Source organism: Heterocephalus glaber, unplaced genomic scaffold, assembly GCF_053883595.1.
Source record: "Heterocephalus glaber isolate CG9 unplaced genomic scaffold, H.glaber_assembly_v1.0 deba00001608, whole genome shotgun sequence".
In the NCBI taxonomy this organism is placed as follows: Eukaryota; Metazoa; Chordata; class Mammalia; order Rodentia; family Bathyergidae; genus Heterocephalus; species Heterocephalus glaber.
Genome location: NW_028258379.1, coordinates 283,438 through 309,281, shown reverse-complemented (window position 1 = coordinate 309,281; position 25,844 = coordinate 283,438). Strand labels below are relative to the sequence as shown.

The following is a 25,844-nucleotide window of genomic DNA, read 5'->3' as shown; positions in this document are numbered from 1 at the left end:
AATATTCCCTGCAAGATGGAACTGATCCTTGATACTTGGATTGTGCTTTTAAACACTGTTTCAACCTTTCCTTCCATTATCTCAAATTTGGGGAGGAGGGTTTGCTAGAAAAATGAACTTGTACAGTACAGGGGGCCTCCATGAACATTTTTTTTAAGGAATGATCCAATTATTTTAGAAGATAATGAAATAGATAATCTTTTCTTCTCACTTCATTTTCAAATGGCACATTTTTAAAAATTCTAAATCTCTGACTAGTGGCTAGTAAAAACTTTGAGAGGCCTTCCCCCATCTCCTTTAAAATACACAGGGTGCACTGGTTTCCCAACATGGCTTTTCCCGTCAGAATACATTTGCATTGACTCTTAGTTTAGGTCTTTCCAAGGCAACAGCACAGCTATGCCCTGGACTTCCATCTCTTACTTCACTGGCATTTCTCTCTACAGCCTCCAGTTTTGACTATTCACTTCTCTCACTGTCAATGGGAATGCAATGGAATCAATGATCACTTCTGAGATGTGTGACTTTCTGGCTGGCAAGTTAAATAACCTCTTTGTGGCTCAGTTTCAGTCTCCCTATCTGTAAAATGTGTATCTCTTTCAGAGCACCACTGTGAGGATCTAGAAAGTTAATATAAATATGGAAAGCACTGGGAACAGTACACTCAGAATATCCTCAATAAATGTTAGCTATGATGATGAGGATACTGTCTGGAGTCTCCACTTACAGTTACTCTAAGTACTTGTTACTGGGACTATAAAAATTGGAGCAACCTGTTTAGAAGAAAAGTTTGGCAATAATTGTTGAAATTTAAAATGCACATAGCCTTTGACTCTGTAAAACTGCTGTCAGAAATGTATCCTACAATTATATACTTACAATTGCACAGATATATATTGCGAAGATTTTTTTTTCAGTGTGGCACTATTTGAATTAACAAGTAATATAAAAAGGAAACAAATGTATGGAGAGGGAAATTGTTGAATCAATCACTATGTAGCAGTAGCAATGAATAAAGATTATGTAACAATATTTTTTAAATGACTAGATATATTAGGGGGAAAAGGCTTCAGAATATTATTTCCCATCTGTAGGAAAGAATGTATACACTTTGTGCACAAACATTTCTGGAAATATATACAACAAAACTTAATGGCTACCACTGCATAGCAGTAGAAAAAAAATCTCTTACTTAAAACAGACTTTATATTTTCCAATTTTTCTCTTACCAAGAATGTGCCCTATTTTCATGTTAAAACAGAATTATGCATTTTGTTAGGACAAGAGTTTTGCTTTTTCTGCTGTTCTGTGTAATACAAAATATATCAAGGTTCTACAGTATGGGGTATTTCTCTCTTCTAGTCCTGGGTACTCACTCCTTCACCTCCCACAGCAAATAATTAAAAGCATTTCTATGTTAATCTCTCACCAGATTTTCTATTTCTAAAGCACATTTTAACCTCAGTATCTACTGTTTATGCAAAGGAACTCTATTATTTGGGACAGGATTCATGCACCCAAAGGATGCTAAGCTTTTCTAAATGACATACACAGAAATTTGTGCAACAAACTTTTTTTTTTTTTTTGGTAGGAGCTAAAGTTCTTGATTGACATAACTAGGACTCAAAGGATAGTTACAAAATTAAGTTCTTAAAAAATACTAAGCTATTAAATAACTTCTTTAGAAATCACCACAGGACCCTTTCTTAATAGGATCATTTTCCAAATTAATAATATGAAAGCACTGTAGAGCTTTTCTTCCATTTAAGTTGCTCTTAGTGAGGCCCAGATTAGGCTGTGCGAAAGGTCAATCAATTGCAAAGTACACGTTCTGCGGTTGTTCACCAGACCACAAATCACAGGCTGAAGCAACATTTACTCAGCCAACTAAAGCCATAAATCTGCACATGTGCTCTTACAAGTCCATGAGGTTCTTAGATAATATTTGTCAAGAAAGAAAGACACACTCTTTCACTGTCTGAATTGACTAAAGATCAATGTATACTATTAGTATCATGTCAAAAAGAGACATGACATGCTAAGGGGTCTAATCAAATGAATGTCAACCGCAGAAAGGGTATTATTATTATTATTTTTTTTATTTTTTATTTTTTTGGTACCGGGGATTGAACTCCGGTCCTTGCGCTTGCACAGCAGGCAGTGAAACAACTGAGCTAAATACCCCGAAAGGGTATTATTTTAGTGAGATTCAGTGATTTCCATAACAGGGAAAGTCAACTAAAAACTAATGAAAATCTGTTCTATGTGCAAAGAAAATGCTATTAGAAAATTCATACGTGATCATTTATAGGATCAAGAAATTCCATCTCTTGTTGATGAGCAAAATGGTCACCTTACTGAATTAAATCATTACTAGTCTAGATTTCATGGGCCTAGCTCCTTACACTAATGAATGCAACAGCTGTTAAGTAATTTACTCAATCTAGAATTTTTACAAAAAAATAAGTTGAAAAGGGCAATCAGGCTAGAATGCTCCCTTCACTGGGCATGTCTCCATGATGTGTAGCACCTAAGAAAACTCAAGTGAATAACAGACAACAGGTGCTAACGTGAGGCCAGGTCCAAGCACAAGGGAAGGAAGGGCAAATAGGAGGGAAATGGGAAAATAGTGCACAGGAGGCCTTGCCAATAACTTCTGCTCACTTTCCCCCCCTTCAGCTCAAAAATAGTGAAAACAACATTCTCTCAAAAGATGCCATGATGATGGATAAGAAAACCTGACAAGACACGGGGTCAGCAAATTCTCTTGGCAGGGCCAGACAGGTAGCATCTTAGGGTTTTCAGACAATGCAGTCTGTCACCACTACTCAACTTTGTGCTTGTGCAGTGTGAAATACACCATGGATCACTCTTACACAAACAGGCGCTGCCACATTTCAGTGACAGTTTACAGAAAAGAACAAGGGACTGAACAGAGGTGGTCATTGGTAGTAGTCTGCTGACCCTGGGGCTGGCTTAAGCTTGGCTCTCAAGAGGGCTGGAGTACATCAAAATCCTAATATAGTCACCAATACCTTCCCATATTTTCCCCTCTCCCTGAGGCCACTCTACCCTCTAGCAATCTCAGCTATAAATTAGGACTGGCTCAGAAAATGTCTGGAATCTGTCCAGTAAACTCAATGTTTTCTAGAGAAGCAGTGACCTGCAAGCCTGCAGTCTACCTTCCTGCCAAGCCCACTGCCCCCTGAAAACAGTTTAATCCTACTTTGTAAAATAACACGTAACAGCATTACATCCTTTAAATCCTGGTGTCTGCCCCCAAATTTATCTTGCTCTTCTTTCATTGAGAAGAGGATTAAGAGATCCATGAACCTGGGATCCTGAGACTGTTTCCCTCCTTCTTTTCAACCCTCAGCAATGGGCTGAAACTGTATTCTACATCTGCAGCTTGCTAAAAGCAGGCAGTTGGGTTCAGAAAATAACTCCTCTGCTGTCACATTTTGAGATGCTCATGTGGTCATGGGGACTGCCAGTCCTGGTTACATTTGTTGGCCTCTGCCACAATTACACATCAAGTGCATCTGTTGCCAAAATCCGGTTGGGCCCACACAAAGAATGATTACAGAACAGCAGCTCCTTCATCTGCCAGGAAATCCACCTCCTTCTAAGACTCAGAATGTCAGTTATTTATCCAGAAAGACGCAAGGATGACTTGCAGAAATAATGACTTTCATATTTGCCACTTGGGATGGTAGAAGAAAGAGTATCCTTCCTTATTTTTCCTAATGCTATAAAATATCTGTATGCTTTTAAAGGAAGTCATCACAGAATTAGTTATATGGGTGGTCACTAACCCTAGAGACACCCTAATCTGAGTCCTTCCTCACAGGGGTCTCTTACAAAGTCCCCAGAAGGTGATCCAACCTCAAAATGGCTTCCAAAGAAATTCATAATCTTTTGGAACCAGCACTGTGAGACAATGTCAGGAAATCTGCCTCATACTGAATTGAGAGATGTCTGCTTGTCTTCCTGGCCTTAGTTTTGCCCTTGGAAACTGTACAGAATAAGTCTAATCTCCTCTAGGAACAGCAGCCCAGCAAATACTTAAACCACTTGAACAAAGTGATGATGTTCTCCAAAAATCTTCTCTTTTACTAGCCAAAATTTCTTCCACTGGCTATGTAGCACATATATCTTCCTCAATTCATAAATAAATCACAAAATTTCCACAAGTTCATCAGAATTTCATGTCTAATAATTGCAAAGATAACTCCAACAAACACATCTAACATTCCAACGAAAGAGCTCTTCTCACATACTTGTCTCACTGAAGGACCATGCTAGGCAGTCTCTACTCTCAGACTATAAGATTTCTCACCAAAATCTCCTTCAGGAGGACGGAGAACAGCTCTTCTTCTCCTGCTAGTCAGTCCACAACAATACTATGTAGGACTTAGAACAAAGACACATATCAAATGCTGTGGACATAAACATGCAGAGCCCTTCCTTATTTTATTAAGCATCCATATTTTAACAAAGGTGGCCCTAAACTAAGTAGTAACGTCAGGTTGTTATAAGATGTAGGATACTTTAGCACTAACACAAAAATCTTTAGCAGAATTGAACATGGGTGAATAGGAATAGGCTTAACATCTGCCATGAAATTTTGTGGGAAGTTTAAACCTCTTTAGAATATTGTTCTTCTCACTTTCAGATTACGCTTTTTGCTCTCTCTGCTCCTCTCCTGCATACTCATCTGTTACACATCACACAGATTTCTTCCACTTATACATGTGAAGTCTGACACCTCTTCTGACCTGCAGAACTCTGCTCTCTCTTCTCTGATCCGTACAGATATAAAGCCTTAGTAAGGTCTACATAGAATGTTACATTTTCCCATTCAGAGCCTCCTGCTGGCCTATCATATTTTCCAGAATAAAATATTCTTAAAGACCACAGATCATTTATAATACATTTGCGCCTCTTTATCAATTCTCTAAATTTAACCTTCTATAGGGCCGGGGATTTAGCTCAGTGGTTTCTCCGCCTGCTGTGTAAGCACAAGAACCTGAGTTCGATCCCTGGTACCAAAAAAAATAAATAAATTTAACCTTCTATACTGATAAAGAATCTTTTAAAAGGTAAAAGTATTACGTGTACTAATGTCAAAGATTTTACTGAACTCAATAACTGCGGGAACTGGTAAGATGTTGCAGTTCAAAAACGAACCCAAAGTGGACACATATGCATTGTGAGTGTTGGGATCAATTTACAGACAGATACAAAACAGTTCAAGAAGGCAATAACCAACTGCATCAGATACAATTTGCATTTCAATGGATAAGAATCATTTGAAGTGCTTTCAGTCTGGCACTTTTTTTAAACGGGTATTTATAGATTTGTGAAATAGCTTAAAGACAACAAAGGCAGAGACTACTCTGCAGAGAGTACAGACAGGACATTAAGTATATCCCCCATACACACACATTTTAATATAACTGCAGTTCAGCAGGATAAAAAATGCGTGCCCAATATTTCCTGGTTGTAGAATACACAGTCAATAAAGGTATAATATGGATGTGACCCCATGCTGCGTGACTGATACTCTGCTCCAGGATCTTTATACGTGAAATACCTAAGTGCTCTTCCTCTGTAATGTCTCCCTCATTCTGACACCGGCACCTCAATTCTGTTTCTGTTGCCTTGTCAAGGCTGCATACAGGTTTCTACCTGTGAATCAGAGTCTCTAAATGGAGGCCACTGAGCTCCTGACTACTTCGTTCTGCCTCCTTTGGAAGGGAGCGCTTCATCTTCTACCCTCCCCTAGGAACTTGCTGGTCACATAATTGTGGTGCTACAAAGACTTCCTGCACTAGTTATGAAATACAGCCGTGAGCTTAGCAAGTTCAGACCCTCTGGCTAGAAAGAAGACTGAACCTAGCTATTGCTTCCAGTTTGGTCTTGAGCAGACATCATGCTAGAGTGACACACAGTCTACTAAAAACCCCAGGGACTTGCACAGATGGCCTCAGTCCACAGTGCTATTCATACTATACTGGTGAATGCAGGGCATCTCAAGGGCAAAACAGGAACAGAATCTCTCTTTTTATTATGTTCATCATTCATGGTATGAATCGACTCTAAATAGTCACTGGCTTTCCTTCTTCTCATTTTATCACATATCCAGCAAATATTTATTGAGTTCTACCCTGGGCTAAGCACCACAGGAATACAGCAAAAAATAACCGAGTTCCTGACTTCCCTTGTGAGTGACCCAGGAATGCAAGACACAGACGCTAGACTTTATATTGCCAAACTTCAGAGCTGAGAGGTTCTTAGAAGACCACAAGCTTATTCTGACAATAGATTCTAAGTCTATGAAAGAATACACTTCATTCTCTTCTCATCATGTTCTAAAGAAAGTCAAAGCTCTCCTGCCTTTTTACTGAGCCCCAGTGTTTCTCAATGTATCTTCTAACTTTTAAACAAGGATGAAGTGCAATTACACCTCAACTCCACTGAGAAATAATGCTTTGAAACACTTCCTTGATTCTTTGATTGCACAAAATGTTACATTAATATTTTCTATATGTCATAATCTTTACTTATACTGATAAAATAAAAAAATTCTGAAAGGTCAGATATAAGCATATGAAAAATCCAGATTGTGGGGCCAGGGCTTTAGCTCAGTGGTTCCACTGCCTGCTTCACAAGCGCAAGGTCTCGAGTTCGACCCCTGGTACCAAAAGAATTGAAAAATAAAACAGAGTATTTAAAAAAAAAAATGCAGCTTGTGCTACTTCTTGCTCAGTTATCATTTCTGTTCCACCCAAAGTCATGGACCCCAGAAAAGCAAGAAGAGTGACACTCTAAACAGATGCAATCACCCTGTGGGAAGGAGTGGCAACAGCAGCGAAGAAGCATATGAGTACATTTTGAAACACTCCAGGCACCCTCTGCATTACACCCACTTTGTGCCTGAAGAAGCCCCAGCTGACTTTATAGATCTGAAATCTTAAAAGTCATCTACAGAATTCAGAGGGCATAAATGCATTTCATGTGCTAGTATATCTTAGAAAGTAGTCACAATCCTTACCTAGAACTAAGAGGAGAGACTTTACAGTTCATTTCCCAAACTGTGAGACATTTATTTATTTTAGTAGGTCATTTCTTTGGCAAAGCACTTCACAGCACGGAATATGACTGAAACCTAAAAATCTCAATCAGTACAACTTCAACATCTGAAACTGATTGTGGATGAAAATTCTCTCTCATTTTCTTGACAAGGAAAAAGAAATATTCTCCAAATATTATTTTCAGAAATGATACAACCTGGGATTTCCCTGAAGGCAGGCACTTTGCCTATGATAGCAATGTAAAATAACACTTGACAAATGACTTTAACATAATTAACAGGCAAATCTCTATCCACATGCCACCATGGAAGGCTGCAGGCCTAGGTACAATTGGGTCTGGGTGGTTTATAATTTACCACGTCTGGACACATATCACTAAGCCAGCCTGCAGTGTGGAAATCCAATCAGTGGTGTCCATGGCCTTTGCTGCCTTGCATCTTGCTGCTACCAGACCAGACTCTCAAAATGTTGTAAAGCAGGTTTTGATGCTCTGTAACCTGCCCTTGGGAAAACAATAAAAGCATGTTTATGATTTGCAATATAATGCTTAACACAACCTATGATAAGAGAGGACCCTTTGGAAAAGAGTAATTAAACTAAAAAGAGAATCAGGGGAAAGAGTAAGCACATAAAAGCATATTCCACTTAGGGAAGTGTTCTCAGGATGACTGCAAAAAAATGCTAATATAGGGTTAATTGTCCACTAGGGGAATCATAAGTGAATTTCTAATTTTAAGACATCATTGACTCTACAGTGTACAGCTGACATAATGACAGCATTTTTGGCAAAAGAAATAAAAAAGAAAAGCATCACTTGGAAGATACCACTTTAACTTAAGTATCTAAATGTGGAGAGTGGGAAAGAACATTGAGGAAACGAAATGCTTTCCTTATCTATGGGGACAGATGAAAGGATATCATTTAGGACTGCCCAAGTCAAATGTTGCTCTGCAATGTACTAGAGAAAAACAGAGAATTCCAGACACTGTAATTTAAGGGTGGGATTCTCCAGTAGACTTTCTCCTCCATTCCTACTGCCACAAATTGCCAGGTTCTTTGAGTGTAAGGAATTTTGAGAACCCCAAATTAGAAGTATTAGTGGCAAATTCTAACTTACACTGGAAGCACAAAACTTCTTCCTTTTAAAAGATGAGAAATTCTAAAACGCACTAGACATGAAATGGATTCAATAGTATCAGACATCCTAGAGTTACTAGTGAAAAAAATCCAATAATTCACATACAGTACATCCCTGACTTAAACATTCAAGCTGCAAACCGTCACAGGTGTCCTGTATAAGACTCACTGTGGGCTTACTCACTATCTGACTTACGAACAATTCTCCCAGAGCAGAACTCATTCATAAGTCAGAGACTATAGGAAAAATGTGTTTTTGTTTCCCTTTCATCTTTCTGCTGAAGGGGACATTTCCTTCCACTGATGTCTTTCATAAACTTATTTCCTGGTATCGGTGGAGTCAAGCAGGTTTGGAGGAGGCTAAGAAAGTAGGAACCATAGCACTTGGAGAGTCTGCTGGGAAACCCAGGGAAAAAGAAACATGAAATATGCAACTTAAATGTAACTGTAATCTGGGGACAAGAAGAGCGTGAGTCCAAGGAGAGGAAAGGCAAATATATGCCACCCTCTCCCATTAATGTGTTATAGCAGTTACTGGTGATCAGTTACTATGCTACTTCTTGTTGGGAGATTCATCACCTTTGAATCTTCCTCAGAGTTTACCAAGATTCCATTCCCAAACATTCAGAGTTATCAATCAAGGTAAACCAACCAACCCTCTGTCTCCCTTCCCTCCTTCCCTCCTTCCTTCCTTCCCTCCTTTCTTTCTTTTTTGCCAACTATGCTTCAGGTTATTCGTAGCCATTCAGCCAACCAGGGCAAGAAGCCATAGTCCTAAGGAATGCTGTGACAGAGGCGATGTACTGGTTTAGCATGTCTCAAGTGTCGGGTGTGCCTTGGGGGTCCACTGGGATGGTTACCAGAGTGGACAGCCTCTTGCGGATTCTCAGTTACAAGACACAGTGATATCCCTTTCCATCACAGATGCAGTTGTCACTAAGACTACTTTCTCAGATTCCCTAACCATGCTCATTCTGGGTTCCACGGGACTCTAGCAGTTCGTTCTCATGCCTAAAGAAATTCCACACCCACAAATTGCAGAATTCTGGAAATTCTGCACCTCTGTGCCCCAATAGGCCTGGGCAAAGGGCTCAATGGGCCTCATAGCCACATTTAGAAAGTTGGTCCTACAACGGCCCTGTTGGCAAGTGCTCTGTGACGAAGATGGAGGGCTCTAAGACAGACATGTACTCAGCTTCTGCGACTCACACACAATCGAATGTGTCCTGTACCAAGGCTGTGTGAATTACCATGATTGATACAAACAGAGGTGCCAGCCATTTTCAGCCTGGTGTTCCCTAATTACAGGGAAGGCAAGGCCCAGAGAAAAGGGATGTTACTCACTGAGGAAACGCAAGTATTAGAGAGCACAAAGAAGAGATGGTGTCCATGTAACAGAAACAAGTTTCCTGTCTACAAAGCTGTAAAGAACAAAGCAAAGCTTTTATAGACATGAAACAACAACCTCAAATTCTGGAACTGGCTTGCACATCAGGAGAAACTCGGAATTACGCCTGGGAGAGAGACATCAAGTTAAACTCCTCAATTTCTGAATACCCACAGAAGTCAAACAGGACAAGTGGACAGACTTTCAAAACGTTTATAAAGAGATTCTCAAGATAAAGATGCCGGCTCTGGTTTCTGTATCTGCTGTTTATGCAGACAGGCTGATTCTGCACCTGCACTTCCGTCACCCACCAGGATATGGCAAAGGCCTCGGAGGGACTTCCTGTGTTTGATGATGGCATACATTTCAGTCAAGGGCTTGCTAAACATGGAAACACAACTTGCCTGGATCTAGAACTAAGGATGCAAAGAGGTCTAGAAGGAAGGAAGACTAAACCACATACCAAGCAGTTTCCTTTATAATCAAACCAAATACACACAATTCTGAGTGAACTGTCCATTTTTAAATAACATTGTCATATTTTGTATTTTTGTACAGTTTTATGGCTCTTTTAATGAAATGCTTTTCATTTTCTAAACCTTGGGATTTTACCTTGTTTTAAATGAGCACTTTCTAGTCCAGTAATTTTTATTTCAATTTGATTTGAGACATACAGGGAAAATTGAAGAGTTTTCATGACAGCTTCTTGTACCAGAAACATTCAAACTCATGTACAAGGACTGATCAGAGCACACGACACTCATTCCCATCCTGTGGGATCAATCCCCCATGGTTAACAACAATTTATTCTGCTGTGAGAATAAATTAGTATAACAACTTCAAAAAGCAATTAAAGATAAAAGTACTCATCCCAAACAACTTGGTACCTATAAACCTAGGTGTCTATACTAGAGAAATTCTTGAATATTATGCATAAGAACGTTCACTGCCACGTTATAATGTCAAAAAACTGAAAATAAGCATTGACCAATGCAGGTAAAAATAAACTGTGGTATGCCCATTAAATGAAATGCTATATTGCAGTTAAAAAGAATAAACAGCATATAGTGCTTACAAATATACATACATATATACACACAATATACATATATACACATATATACACACATATACACACATATACATACATATATACACACAATACACGTATATACACATATACACACATATACATACATATATACACACAATATACATATATACACATATATACACACATATACATACATATACATATGTGTGTATATATATATATATATAAAGTGAGGATATAAATATGGGGACAAGGACAAACCCTACCTTCAAATTAGACGTCACCTATGGGTTTCGACTATATCTATAAGGTTTATTATTTTTCAAATCTGAGGTGAATATTGCAAAATATTAGCATTTGTTAAATGTTTATTATAGTCCATATTTTTTGTATATTTAAAAATCTTCACAACAAAAATCAATTAATCAGGAAATAATAGTTTACCCCATGACTGGAGGGGAAAGTCATCAGAGGTTTTATTAGCTTTCCTTTTTAGAAAGTTGAGAATATGCCAATTAACCAAAATCCAGGATGTCTGCTGGGGTGATTAGGTTTAGGACTTCTAATGATAACAGTATCTGCACCTGTGCTGACATAGTCTTTTATTACTCCCCGATACGGAAGATTTGCTTTATTAGCTTAACTTCACAGAGGGTATGGCAAGAATGCACTATTGAATTATAATGCTGTAACTCTGAACACATTTCACAGCAGAAAAGGGCACCTGTAAATCTGGATAGCTTCCAGCTAATAAGTTGTTTACTTGTGGAAACTGGCTTGTTTTGTGGAATCTCTTGATGTTGTGTTCTATAAAAAGATTTTCCTCCATTCCAAACAATGGCAGGGGCAATGCTCATTTAAAAATACTCCTTAATCTTCTTTTTCAAAAAACTGAAGACAGTCATCAAGCACACTATATTCTTATCAGAACTGTAAACTTCAAATATTTGAAATGCATCTATGCATGTATATGTATTCAGAATAGTGTCTTTGGTTTTAAAATTGTATGTGTATGTATAGACACATTTGTACTCCAATGCAATTTGCTCCTATAATAATTTTCACTTCATTGGGGTTTGCTTCTATAATAATTTTAAAGAATATTCACATGTACTTTTGATTTTAACTCAAATTTATCTGATATTCCTGAGTTTTAAAAGTTACATTTGTCTGTGCCATGCCTTCCTCGCAAGCACAAAGTCCTGAGTTCAATCCCTGTACCAGAAAAAAGAAAAAAAAATTACATTTGTCTAAATTATGTTGATGATCTTCTAAATTTTTGCTTTTAGAGTCCCTTTGTTTAGTAGTCAAACTTATTCTTGCCCTCCTGAAGTCTTTTTTTTCTTAATAAATAAGTTTATCTTATTCTTGAGGGAGCAGTAAAAAACTTAGGTACAGAGGAGGAAGGGTCCCAGAGCTAGACAAAGAAAACAATGCCAGGGTCATCTTGATAACACAAGCACCGGTTGGATTTTAAAGAATATTCACTTTCCCTCCTAACTTGAAGAGTGTGTGGTAGCTTGGTGGTGACCAACAGGCTAGGCTGGCTTCTGGTGGTGGCTGAAGTGCTGGAGAGCTCCCTCTGTGAGAGTGGGCAGGTGGAAGTGCAGGGCCCATCATCATGCACTTCTTACTGCTGTGGTTACCTGCCAGCTGACTGGGCAGTATGGGACAAGTCTTCCCTCAGCTTCTTCTGGACCAGACTGCGTGTGTCGAGCTCTGCAACTAAGGGCCCAGGATTTTGCAGGACGCCCACATCAAAGTCAGTGGCAAGAAGAACAAGCTTTCAGAATGTGCTCGTGGGCACCAGCTCACCCCTGCTCTCCCCACTGCTCAACCATCTTCCCTTCCCACCTGCCTGCCCTGTGGACTTGCGGCTCTGGCACAGCCTTGCAGAGACTGTTTGGTCAGCTTTTATGTTGACTTAGGGGCAAATCCCTACACCAAACAGAGAGAGACACACATATACACTGAGACTCTCCTAATGTTCCTACTTCTCTAAAGCCTGACTGATAAAAAAAAATGTAAATTTTAAATAAAGCCATTTTATCTTTACAGTCAACATAAAGATATTTCAAGGTGAGAGAGATTAACGCACTGTAGAAAAATGGGAAATATTTGTGTAAAACAAAAATAAATCAAAGTAAATCACCCACAAGCCTACCTACAACTATTTGTCCACTTATCTCTAGATATACACCTTAACAAACTTGTGATCACACTAGTTACACAGTTCTATATCTTCTTTTTTTTGTTAACCTTGACATTACCTGCTGAGCAGTTTCGCATGTCATGAAAATCTCTTTGGAAACAGTTTTTACTGGCTCTAAGACACTGGTGTGGCTGTGAGCTATAATTCAACCATCCTCTTTTAAGCTGTTTACCACAGCCACTGTTTTTAGAGACAACACTGTGAAGAATACCCTCACATGAACTTCTCTGCATCCTGATCACATTCTAGAAGGGGAAAACTGAAGGTTCTGCATAGACATCACCCAATGGTTTTGGCCACCATCTGTAGGTCAGTCAGTATCTTGTACTTAGATTAATGTTTGAAACATTTACTTGGCAGCAACGTTCTCACTCAGTGAGTGAGAACCACTGATGCAGCCTGGGACAAGGATCTGGAGTGCCCTGACGTGCCAGCCACCAGTCAGGGCTTTAGGCCTTGAGGCCTGGGAAAGTTGGGTGGGCCCCTGTGGAAAGGGACAGGGTGGTTTTTACTGGGCGGGCCAAGTGGAAGCTGGTAATGTTCTGGCAGATAACACAGCTTTGCTGGGACACACCTACTGAACACCAACTTGTGCTAGAGTTTCCACCAGGCTTTCTCGTGTCCAGGCTGAACAAACCGCAATTAGTTTTTCCTCACAGTGTCTTCATCTTTCAAAAGGTTAGCCTCTTATAAATTTCCTGACAGCCTTACAAACTATATTTAGTAATGACAAGCCTAAATATGACTATTTCAGCAATGCAAAAAGAAACTAAGAACAAAATATAGATTGAAGGGAAAGAATATCGTACATGTGAACACAGCTCAAACATTGAAATGAGCCAGTTTCTAGGTGACGAGCTGAAAATGTGACGTCAGCTCTCTCACTGGCATAACTGACAGGTGGCCAATGTGGTTGTAGAACAGTCTCCTCAGCCACCCCTTCCTCTGTGCCCCAGAGCCTGTTTCCCTACTGTGGCACTTATGACAAGAGTTGGCAATCATTTGGTTTTATTGCTCCTCCTACCAAAACCATCTACTCCAGAAATTATAGACGTATTTGTTTAATCATCCTCAGAATCTGACCAAGAGTCTTCCCTAGAGAAGATATTCTGTACACAACTTGTACATCACACACCAACCTGCTCTTGACCAACTGTACCACTTGGCTGAGTGAAACACCAGATACCCAAATCTTGTTATTTTTTACTGCTTAAATGAAGGATTATATACAATGCAGGCATGATGTAGGTAACACAGGGAGTTTTTCTGAGCCTGCAGAGTATGGAGGGGCTCATGGTTGGGGGCCACTGGGCACCCCTTACACACTCCTTAGAAAGGCAGAGGGATGACAGGCAAATCTCATTTCTATCATAGCTTCTGCCACTTTCTTTAAGCCCTTATCATCTAAGAGGACAAATGCCAATCTGAATTCATTTGCAGGTTGACAGTTCTACAGCAGGAGACCAAACCAGGTAAGTCAAGAACTAGTAGTAGGGGTGTAGCTCAGTGATCGTGCATTTGCCTAGCATGTGTGAGACCTTAGATTTGATTCCCAGCACTGAAAAAACTCTCGGTATCTAGCAGAATTGAGTAGACACCTATAAAACCAGTTCTCACTCTACCATGTGTTGAAGCAAAGACAGTATGAGAAAGAAAAGGATACCTAACTTATGTTCACTCAAATCTTCAGGCCAAATGCCAGCCATTGCTCTCTTTCCAGCGCAACTGCAGTATCTTCTCAGTAGGTGCTGGGGACAGTTAGAGGATGAATGTCTCCTCTCACCTCTTCATTCTCTAGCTGGTTTGTTGACGGTTGTGTAGAAAACTGAAGGTCTTTTGTCTTTAATTTCACTGCTGCAGCATATGTTCCTTAAATTGTGTTTTGATCACTTTACCGGCTTCCTACACTCCAAACACAGAAGGGCCCCACACTCAAGGAACTGAAAGAACCACGGCCTGATGCCCATGCGAGGCAACTTTCATCTCTGTGCCCATGTGCGAGGGCCAAGAAGCCCTTTTGGTGGAAGCAGTGTGGAACTGATCCAGTTAGGACAAACAAACCAAATAAGCAGAATTAATGAAAACTATACTAGCTTAATTTTCAGCCACTTTTTCTAGATGCCTTCAAAATATACCCAGCAGTTTGCAAAAAACATAACAGCTGAACTACAGCCAAGAGAGGCAAGATTCTTGAGTGATTTAATTTAGCTAGAATCAAAGACACACTCACCAGGGTAGTGGAAATTCATCTTCCCCAAAGTAGCTCTCAAAACATACAGAAATATAAAATCAAGAATGTAATACTATTTACTTGGCTTTAGAGGTAAGAAATAAAGGAGGGAAAATTAGGCATAGTCACCAAATCCTGACCTTTACCTCAAATATCTCAGGTCACTACAGCTAACAGTGTCCATAACCCATTCGCCTCCTCTGCAAACTCTGAAGCCCAAGAAAGGGTAAAAGTATCTCCTGGATATTTATAGGACTGGTTAAGGGACAAAACTAATATACTGGCTCCTGGGAAGAAGAGCAATTAAAGAAAGTATCTTCCTGTGCTGATAAGCCTGCTGTCCACACAATGCACTACATGCACTACTTTATCTTCACCTCTCTGAAGACCTACTCCTTACTTTTCCCAGGATTTAAAAAACACGTTAACAATAAGTAAATACAGTATGGCCAGATGCCTTTCGTGGTCAGATGGTTCTTTGTTTAAAAAGCGTCAGTTTAAAATCCAAAAGATTGTTAACAGATGCAGTTTCTAGCTGGAGACTGGGAAAAACCTCATTTAAACAAAAGAGTATGTTGTGATTGGAACTAAAAAGGGAATTACCTTTAAAGATAAGAACCACAAACATTTCCTATTTGAAAATACTCCCAACCCAAACAACAGAACCTTTTTGGGATCTTTCGTAAGAGTTTAAAAATTTGACAGCAGATTGCTGTCTATGAAAACCCAGGGCTGTCCAACCAGTCCAGTAACTGTTACAGATTTATTTGGACTTTCGGCAAGGCCACAGCGTCCCTCCCTGACTCTCCCCTAGATTACTCAATTAGGCAAAATTCCAATTAATTTCTTTCCAATAATGTTAGCCCCAGAAATACTTTTGCTGCTTTCATTTTGGCTCTGGGATTGAGTTTTCAACCAGAGCCTTAGATACAGAAGTTTTGTAAATGAACACAGAATCGATAAGCAGATAGCAGCTGCTGGGTCTCAAGTCTCTGTGGGATGGAAAGAGGCAGTTGGCTGAGAAAAGCCTGGCCCCACGCACAGGCCCCAGTCTTGTTTGCTTGCGCGACTTCTGTTCAGCTTTACACAGAGAGCCTGCTTTCACCAGCTCCTGTCGTCTGTTTCTGTCGGCTTCAGAGGACCCTTACTCTACGGCTTCGCTATGTGGGAGAATGTCTGCAATGCCCTGGGTTCTAATCTTGAAAGATGGAAAATTTGAAGGGGCCATGGGTGTAGCTTTCCCTCGGCCTGAGAAATGGATGTGGTTTGGCTTGTTGGTGATAAGCCTGATCTGAGAAAGCTACGCAAGTGATATTCCAAAGAAAATAATCTCTTCTTAATATCAAGGATGGCCACCATGCCGCTCTGCCCTGAGAATGGACAACCTCTCCCCCAGGACACCACATTATCTACAGAGGTAAACATCATACCCTTTCCTGGCTAGGTTTTCCTGTCCTTTTATTCATTATGCATTTCTCAATTTATTGCAGTACCCCATGAATTCAGTTGCAGACCACAGGCATGGATGGTTTTAACAGTGAGAAGTTCTAATCAAGAAAATCTTCAGTCAAAAACGCTACTATTCATAGTGACAGAACGATAGGTCCATGGGATTCCCTAAAGAGTTAAAATGGTTTTCCCACTCAGCCATGCCATTGCTAAGTCATGTAAGGAATCCAAGCTGCTGGAATGAGGCTAGCAGAAGTACATTCCCCAACATCTACACAATCTGGGCTATCAGCAAGAAGGGCCCATCCATTGAAAACGGATTCTGAGGCCACTGGCCACATCCATATCCATCCTCCTCCAAAAGCCAACCCCATTATGTACACTTGAGACCAGGCTTGCAAGGGGATCTGATTGGCCTGGAAATTGAAAAATGAGTAGCAGCTGCAAGCCTGAGGTCATTACTCTTCTCCAGGGTTCGCCTTCTCTAATGTAAGGGGTAGTAGTTTCTATGATTAACTTTCAGTTGCTGTCAAGGGTGTAATAAAATCTGGGAAAGAAGAAAACTTTCCCCCTAGTAAGCTGCTCCCATTTTCATGCCCCTTCCTTCCTCCAATGCATATTCTCAATCCCTACTTTACGTTATTTCTTAATTTTAGGGAAAAAAAAATCTGCATTGGGATGAGCCAAAATAGACAGTGTCCTTTGTATACTCAGGCACTGGAGGATTTTTCTCAGTCCTAGTGGAAGAGCCCTTGCTTCCAAAGACCATGCGGTACCATTAGTGTCAGGACTGAACAAACACATTGTATTTTCACTTTAAAATTCCTTCCCAGTTATTATGTATGTTTCTTGGGCCATGACAATCTGTTCAAGAAAAGAGCATTTCTGGTTAGTAAGACATGTCCAGAGAGAGAGAGGACGACACACTGATACTGGTGGCCACTGGTTAAGGAGCCTTAAGACTTCAGTCTGGCCAGAGAGCAGCTCAGTGACCATTCTGAGAGATTACAGCTGGGCACAGCTCTTAGCAGAGGCCACTGGAGCCAAATCATCATGACCCACACTTTTACTAATCACCACTGCTCAGATGGAAAATTAAATATGCTTTAACCTTTTTGGACAGTATTCTTTATAACACTACTGACAAACAGTCAGCATACATTCATTTCAAAATACCAGATGCTGGAGTTGCAAAGATGAGTCAAATGCACTGCCTAAGAGCCAGGGGCCTAAGGACAGGCAGAGAAAATGTGCACAGGCTCACCAGAGCACCTTCACTGAAGAGCAGAAGGTGCTCCTGGTGACAGACTTGGCCCAGAGTGGGCAGAAGCATGGAGAGAGCTATGTGGGCGAACGGAGGTACCAAAGTACATACTGTCACCAAAGAGGTTCCCCTGACTAATTCTGTATCTTACAAACATACGGGGTTATTATCATTTGCTGCTGCTTTCCCAGGCCCGCAGTGATTAATCAGAGTGTATGCTGCCTGTTGGGGAGAGGCAGCATTTCTCTGAAGTCTGCCCTTCCAGTGTACCTATCTCACTTCAAGTCTCTCTGGGAAACAAGGGGAAACTGGTGAAAGGTGGGTATGAACAGGATTAGTACAAAAAAAAACAAATGGTGTGAGGATGGTCTAAGAATCTGCCAAGGGGTTTAAGAGATGGCAGAGTGACCTTTCTTTTTAGAGATGCAACACACAGAGTGATGCCTAGCAGCACGGATGTTAGGGAGAAAGAGCTTCCACTATTTTCTCTGACCCCATACGCATTCTCCCCCTCTTCTGACGTAAATGATCTACAACTTTTAAGTGATCACCAGAATAAAGACGGTGACTTGCAGAGGGGTGTAGCTACACGCCCAACAGTGTGATGGGAGGGGATGTCACATACATGATTCCTGAGAAGTGCAGGTGGGGGTTTGTGCTCTCTCTCCCTTTTCTCTATCCTTAGTTCATAATGCGAAATGGTGGGAGAAACATTTCAGGCCATGAGGACAAGGCCACACCTTAGAGATCCCCAAATGTAAAGATATTAGCAGATGGTCAAAGAGGGCTGGGGGCGCCTCTATCTCCTGCAAGTCAATGTTATTTTGGGTCTCAGTCACACATAACGACTAATAATAGTTACAGATGCCAAGGAGCCCAACGAAACAACATCCAAGGAAGCAATAGCCAAGGGCCAAGGCTTTGCCACATATAATAACAAGGCTACAAGTCACTTTCAATCTGGTTTATACATAATAAAGAGCTGAGTGCTGGTGGTGAAAAGGGAATCAAGAACCATAATTTTCCAGTCAATAACAATCATGATGAATATCTCACCTTTTTCTTGCTACAGTATATTTGCCACTTTTTCTCAGCTGGAAGTGCAAACATGGCTTCCCTGTGTTTGTCTGTGAGGTCAAGTTCATCCTGAAAAGAAAGAAACTAATTAGTACTTCATAGATTAAATGTTATTCCTATAGAGAATGTGATCAGTATCATCATCAGAAGAAAAAAATACCAACACATACTTAAATGAACCCAAAGAAGACCAAGGCTATGTAACACAGCATGGCCCTGAAAATGCTGAAGCCCAGGGGAATGTGGGCCCCGCTGGGACAGAGCTACCGTCGGTGGCTGTGTAGGGTCCACTGAGCAGGAAAGGCAGTCACACCACAGAAGTGTAGGATTAATCATGTTAAAGGTGAAGGCTCACTGGCCGTGGCTTCACAAGCACTCTCAGGCTGGGGCCTGGGGGACCTGGACACAATGTGAAGGGGAGCAACTGCTGCAGCTTGGGTGCTGAATGATCCAGAACATCCCTGTGCTAAAGGCTGCGTTCCCCAGAAGGGCTCTATGAGGGGTGAGAGAGCTGCTGGGAGGTGAGGCCAGGGAATGGTCATCAGGTTGCCCACACCACGGCCCCATGGGAAACTCGGAGGCCCTGCTCCCTCTTTCTGTTTCCTGGCTACAGGGTGAGTGGCTCTGCTCTGCGACACATTCCTGCCATGATGCTGTCTCACCACAGATTCCAAAATAGGTCCAACAGACCATGAACTGGAACCTCCAAAACTGTGAGCCAAAATAACCCTTTTCTATTTATAAGTTAATCACCTCCACTGTTTTGTTATAATGACAACAAGCTGACTAACAGAGCAGGGGAAACAAAGGCCAGGTGATGGTAAGAGACCTGGTGCATCAGGGGCACCATGGCCAGCTCACCTGAAATTATACATAGGATCAGGTTTGTATCAGGTTTGAGAGGTGAGGCATGACAAGTTGGTAGAGAGCTAAGTGCCAAACCAAGGAGTTTACTCTCTTGAATGAGATGCATCAGTAATGTTTTGAGCAAGAGTGTGACACTGTCACCACCATAAACCCCAACTTATATTTCCTAATATTTTACATGCAGGCATTTTTGCATTTAGTTCTCACACTGACCCTGTTAGCCTCACTCATTATTACATCCTCAATGTAATAACAATCCAAATTGTAATCGAACTGGGGAAATTTAGGCTAAGATTCGCTAAGTCACTTGCTCAGGACTATGTACCTGTTAAATCATGAGGCCAGGTTTTAAGCCCAGACCTGTCTGATTCCAGGGTCCAGACACAGCCTCTCAGATCAGTGTTTAGAAACATTAATTCTACAGTGGTGTACAGCTTAGACTCTACACTCAAGGAAGGTAATTTTCAGACATTCATAACTAATGAATGACAACAATAAGATAACGATTATAAAGTGCTTAGAGAGAAGCTTTCATTTAATAAGAACTCAATTTACAGTCATTGTTATTATTGGTATTGAGCATCTGGTACATTTTCACTCCCGCTGAGAAAGTTATCTAGTTGAGGGCGGTAGATGGTTGGGTGTGGGTAAAACACAAAAGCTATAAATTAAGGTATGAAAGGATTTCAGACCCTGAGGAGTAGACCTTCTCCTTGAAGGGCTTCTGTGAGCCTCTGCAGTTCTGCTACCCTGTGGACATGCACACAAAGAACACTGGCTCTGTGTCTTATACGACAACCATCATTTAGCGCTCCTGTTACACCTTCCTTGAACCTTTCTTGATTTTCCTTTTGTAATGTTCCCAGTTAAACCACCCAACTTTATTTATGCCCTAGCACCCTCTCCCTTGGCTTCTGGCATGGGCTCCCATGGTTCCTTTGTGCTGCCCCAGTCTTTCCTACTCAGTACAGTCTGAATTCTCTTGATGCAGTGGTTCTCAAACCTGAGCAAGCACCAGAACACCAGGAAGGCTTCGTAAATTACCAAGTGCCCAGTGGTTAGCACTGACCAGGTTGGGGGAGGTACTTCTATTAAGTTTTGAGGGTACCGTTGATGATGTTTGTCCAGAGACCATATTTTAAAATTACTGCCTTGACAATAAAGCACCTGTGCTGTTTTGAGCTCCGGGTTCCAAAAACTTCATTACTTCTACATCGCCTGAAAAATTAATTAGCCATTTCTCAGCAGGCCTCTTGAGGTCTTCCACTAACCCAACTTACTTTGCCAAGCCTACTTCTAGCTACCCCTTACACCCTATCTCATTAACACCTGCATCTCCAGAGCCTACTGCATGCCAGCTTCCCCAGGGAAATTCAGAGCCTCATTAAGTATCTAACTCCACAATGGACTTATCATTCTCTTGCAAAGACTGGCATCATCAACTAAATATGTAGTAATGTCTGGCACAGGTGGCAACTGCATTATTATTTTTCTCATTATCTGAATACAAATCAGTTGCTATTTTCTTTTAAGAGTCACTGAAACATGCACACATTCACACAATTATACCTCAGCCACAATCTCCCACCTCCCCCCCAAAAAACACCTAGCTAGTAAGGATTTCAACAATGAACAACTGGGGAAGGAATGAAAGATTTTTATAGAAAATTCTATTATGAGGGAATATGTTTAAAATGTTAGAATGTTAGCATGCTACTATTGTACATGTGAAGTACTTATTTTCCTGCCTTTCTTCCTTTTTAAATTTCCTGTACACCTGCTCTCATCTATTGAAAAATGGGGGAAATAAAGGTGACATAAATCACTTTCTAACAATCAAGTCAATTAATCAAATAACTCACTAATATGTTGCTTAGCTTAGGGAAAAGGTGTTTGATTTGTGAGAGACAGAACAGCACTATTAATAGCACATCCTTTACTATACAATAGCACAGTTTCTGCTGAGCACAGGTGTGAAGAAATGTGTGACTCCTAAAACCTAGAAATTCAAAGCAAAGGGCATTAATAGTACTCGATCTTGCTGTTAGATGTAGATAACTTCTGTGGAGAGACAGAAATAAACAATTTTAAATTGAGAGACCACAGATCAACTAGGACTTAGGGGTAGATGGTTTCAGGAAAACAGACTTTCAATAGAGTGAAAAAGAGTAAAAATTACTATAGGATCTCTGGATACAATTTTGGATTACAGTAGGAAAATGGGAAGGAACATGAAGCTGGAAGTGTAGCTCAGTGGTAGAGGGTTTGCCAAGCAGGTATGACATCCTGTATTCAATCCCTAGAAAAAGAAAGAAAAAGGGAGGAAGAGAGGGAAAGGACAGCAGGAGAGAGGGAGCTGGAGTGGGGGTGGGGGAAGGAGGAAGAAAATGGAAAGGAATGAATGCTTTCCGATAAGTTCTAACAAATACTGTGCATCTTCTGTATGCTAACAGTAGAGTTTTAAACAGATTCATTTATCTCAATCTTCCTAACAATCCTATAATGGGGGTAATATTAGACCATTTTCCAGAAACAATCATAGACTAAGTAGCTTGCTCAAGGCAACAAAGTTACTATACATAGGGGAGCAAGAACTGGAGTCTAAATTGGACATAGAGCCCATGTTCTTAACCACTACACTGCTGATTCTGTCAACTAACCAAAAGGCAGGTAGAATCACATCACTGAGGCAGACACAAAGAATCACCATCTACAAAGTGTGTGAGGAGAAAGAGGAAGCTGTTGTTGGCATACAGTCCTGACTTCTAGGTCTGGCTCTCATTTTTTGTGCAACCTTGGACAAGTGACTTAACCTCTGAATTTCAACTTCTTCATCAGAAGACAAAGCAGTAATACATTCTGGACAATTATCTCAAGAATTCATTCATGCAACCAAAAACAACTTTTGATGAGTATCTACCATATGATAACAATCACTGTGATAAGTTGGGGAGATAAAAAGCTATCATGATCTCAGGAAGGGCAGAAGGAAAATCAAATGATCACACTCATGGAGGGGTGAACACACAATGAAAGCTGAGTTTTGAGCAAAAATGAGACAGGGAAGCTTTTCCCAGGAAAGTGAAGTGAGAGGTTAGAGATAAACAGAGAGTAAACAGGTGAACAGCACTGGAGCCACTGAATGGCAGCTGGAGAAGCGACTCTGCTTTGGTCTTTAGCTTCAGAGTGATCAGAGGTCACTGGTGGATTCTGGGCAAGCAGAGAGACACAGATTAAGTTAGCTAATAACTTAATACAGGAAGTGCCGAGACACAATGCCTAAGATGTAAGAAGATCCTCACCCCTCCATTCCAAAAGAGGATCTGCTCTGAGTCACTGTTTTAATAATGTGGCTGAACCAAGGATGCAAGACTAGCACAGCCTTCAGAGCTCCATCAACACCTACTCACAGTCCTACCCACTCCAGGACCAGGCCCAGGCATTACAAAGAACACACAGATAAATAACACACCTGGTTTCAAGGAATTTATAATCTAGTCAGGAAGACAAGAGGATACAAGGCTTTCACCATGCTCTTCCTCTTCAGGATGAAGTCCAGATTCCACAGCACACGAGGACCCTTCCTGACCACCCCCACCTCACCACCTCCTGCAATAGCAGCATCTTTCAGCACTTAGGGTCTCACATTGCAAGCTTCTGAAACTTTGCACACACCGTCCTCCTATTCCAGACAGTTCTTCCACTGTGTCTAAGGAGCAAGTCCTACTCATCCAGCCTTTTCCAAAACACAATCATTTCTTCCAGGAAGCCCATCCTGACCTTCTTGGAATGGGCAGCTCCTCCATCTTGTGCCATTTACCATGCGGCTACAGTTGTTAGTGGCATGTCTGACTCCCATTATGGACTTGTTCCCAGAACAAGAACTCTGTTCTATTCAGCTCTGCATTAATTGCCAATCCCTAAAATAATATCTGACACAGCAGGAATCTAAACAAAAAAGCAGTAAGGTAAAAGGCAAGCAGGGAAGGTAGGGAAACCGAGAGGGAGGAAGCATGGAAAGGAAACTATAAGCTATAGTGTTCAACAATGCATTTTAAAGATTAAAGCCTATTCCCTTTCTTTGTTTTTGTTTGAGGTAAAAAAACACAGACAGTGAAATTTACAAACCTTAGGTATACCATTTTTTAGTTTGTCAAAAGCATACAGTGAAGTAGATGTAGCACTTTATGCTTCAGAAACAGGTGGTACCATTTTTCACTTCCATCAGCAAAATACAGCATTTCCAGTTACCCTTCATTCTCATCAATATGTGATGCTATGGTTTGTAATCTTAGCTATCCTGGTTTCTGTGAAGTGCTACCTCAGTGACGTTTTAGCTTTCATTTTTCCTGAGGAAAACTGATCCTGAATATCCCTCGTCGCCTCCTTACTGACCATTCATTTGTGTTATTTTTGTGAAATATCTGTTCAAATATTTTGTCCATTTTTATTGAATTGCCTGGCTTATTTTTACTAACAAGAGTTCTTCACATATTACATAAGCCTGGCCTTTGTCAGAGGCACATATGAAGAATATTTCTCCTAGCCTATGGCTCACCTTTACATTTTGTTAGCGATGTATTTTGATCACTATTTTTTTTTAATGTTGATGAATTCTAATTTATCAAGAGTACTCTTTATCGTAAGTGATTTAAGTCTCAAGAAATCTTTGTTCTCGAAGGTCAAAAAAATATATTCTCTGGGCTGGGGATTTAGCTCAGTGGTTTCGCCACCTGCTGTGCAAGCGCAAGGACCCGAGTTTGATCCCTGGTACCAAAAAAAAAAAAAAAAAAATATATATATATATATATATATATATATATATATATATATTCTCTGGTTTCTTCTGGAAGCTATATACAGTTTTAGCATCCATGCGTGAGCCTACAGTGCATCTCACAGACCTCAGTCCTGGATGATGCACAGTACTTCTTCAGATACAAAGTGGCTGGCTTGCTTTTGCCCTCTGTCTTCCAACTACTTAACTCATGTAGATACCCTGCTGGGTAAAAAGGAAAACAAAGCGCAGTTGACAGAAGACAGAAAAAGAATGGAATACAAAACCAATTTGAAAATCATTCTGAGAGACTTGTTTATTTAAGCTCTAAAATTGCCTCAAAGTAATGTTACAGAGATTTTTCATTTTGGTAATTAATTCAAATACTGTAAGAGGCAATCATGGAGAACAAAGCAATTAGGATCACTATATCTCAAATTGTACCTGTTGATGTGAATTTTTTGGGGAAAGTAAATCTCATAGAGGCAAAAAGACCAAGGTTGTTTGAGGCTGGAGGGAGAAGCAGAGGTGACCACAAATGGGCTGGGTGTGGGGGGACGCGATGGGAATATTCGAAAACTATGGTGGTGATGGCTGAAAAGCTGTATAAATTCATCAAACTCACCAAGCTATACTTATAATTGGTAGATTCTATATGTAAATTTTATCTCAGTAAAGCTGTTAACCCCCCCCCTCAAAAAACAAGCCTACTTGTTGGAACCTGAAAAAAGCAAGCAAAATTCTACATAGAGCAGAGAAAATATAGTCTTGTGTACACTGTATGGAAATAAAATTCTGGTTGAACATTAGGTAAATCAAGGGGTCCGTGTACAGGAGAAACTAATCAGAAAGAAGTATATGAAGAAAAGGGGAATGGAGACCATGCACCCTTTCAAGGTAGAAACTCAGCTGGAGAAATGTCACAATTTTACATGTGACTTGTTTGAGACCACGCATCTCTGCCACAAAATATCCTCATCCTTTCTCTGAAAATTCCACAGCAACATTTCCTTCAATGTCCCTTCATAATTAATTTAATAATAGTTAAAATAAGTGATTGGTAATATTAGCAAGAGGTCCTTAGGACACTTGTTGCTCTTGTGAGGTTTTGATCTTGGTTTTCTTCCTAGAGCTGGTGCCATAGAGGAGCACTGGCTCTGCACGTGTGAACAGCCAAGTTCTTCACTAAGACGCACAAGCGACAGCGATAAGCAGAGACAGTGGTGCTGGTTGCCTGCGCATCTCACTGCTCCTCAGACGTGGATGGCCTGGTCACAGCATCTTCTTTTCATG

The 25,844-nt window shown here is 40.6% G+C and overlaps 1 protein-coding gene across 5 annotated transcripts in view; it reads right to left on the bottom strand.

The window, feature by feature from the left end:
* Positions 1-25,844, bottom strand: part of Daam1 (dishevelled associated activator of morphogenesis 1) — a 171,008-nt gene that overhangs the window by 62,494 nt on the left and 82,670 nt on the right. For all 5 annotated transcript variants that reach the window (XM_004837461.4, XM_004837462.4, XM_013067823.3 and 2 more), the window contains one exon: positions 18,887-18,976. In XM_004837461.4, the coding sequence (XP_004837518.1) occupies positions 18,887-18,976 (90 nt within the window). The remainder of the gene's footprint in view (positions 1-18,886; positions 18,977-25,844) is intronic.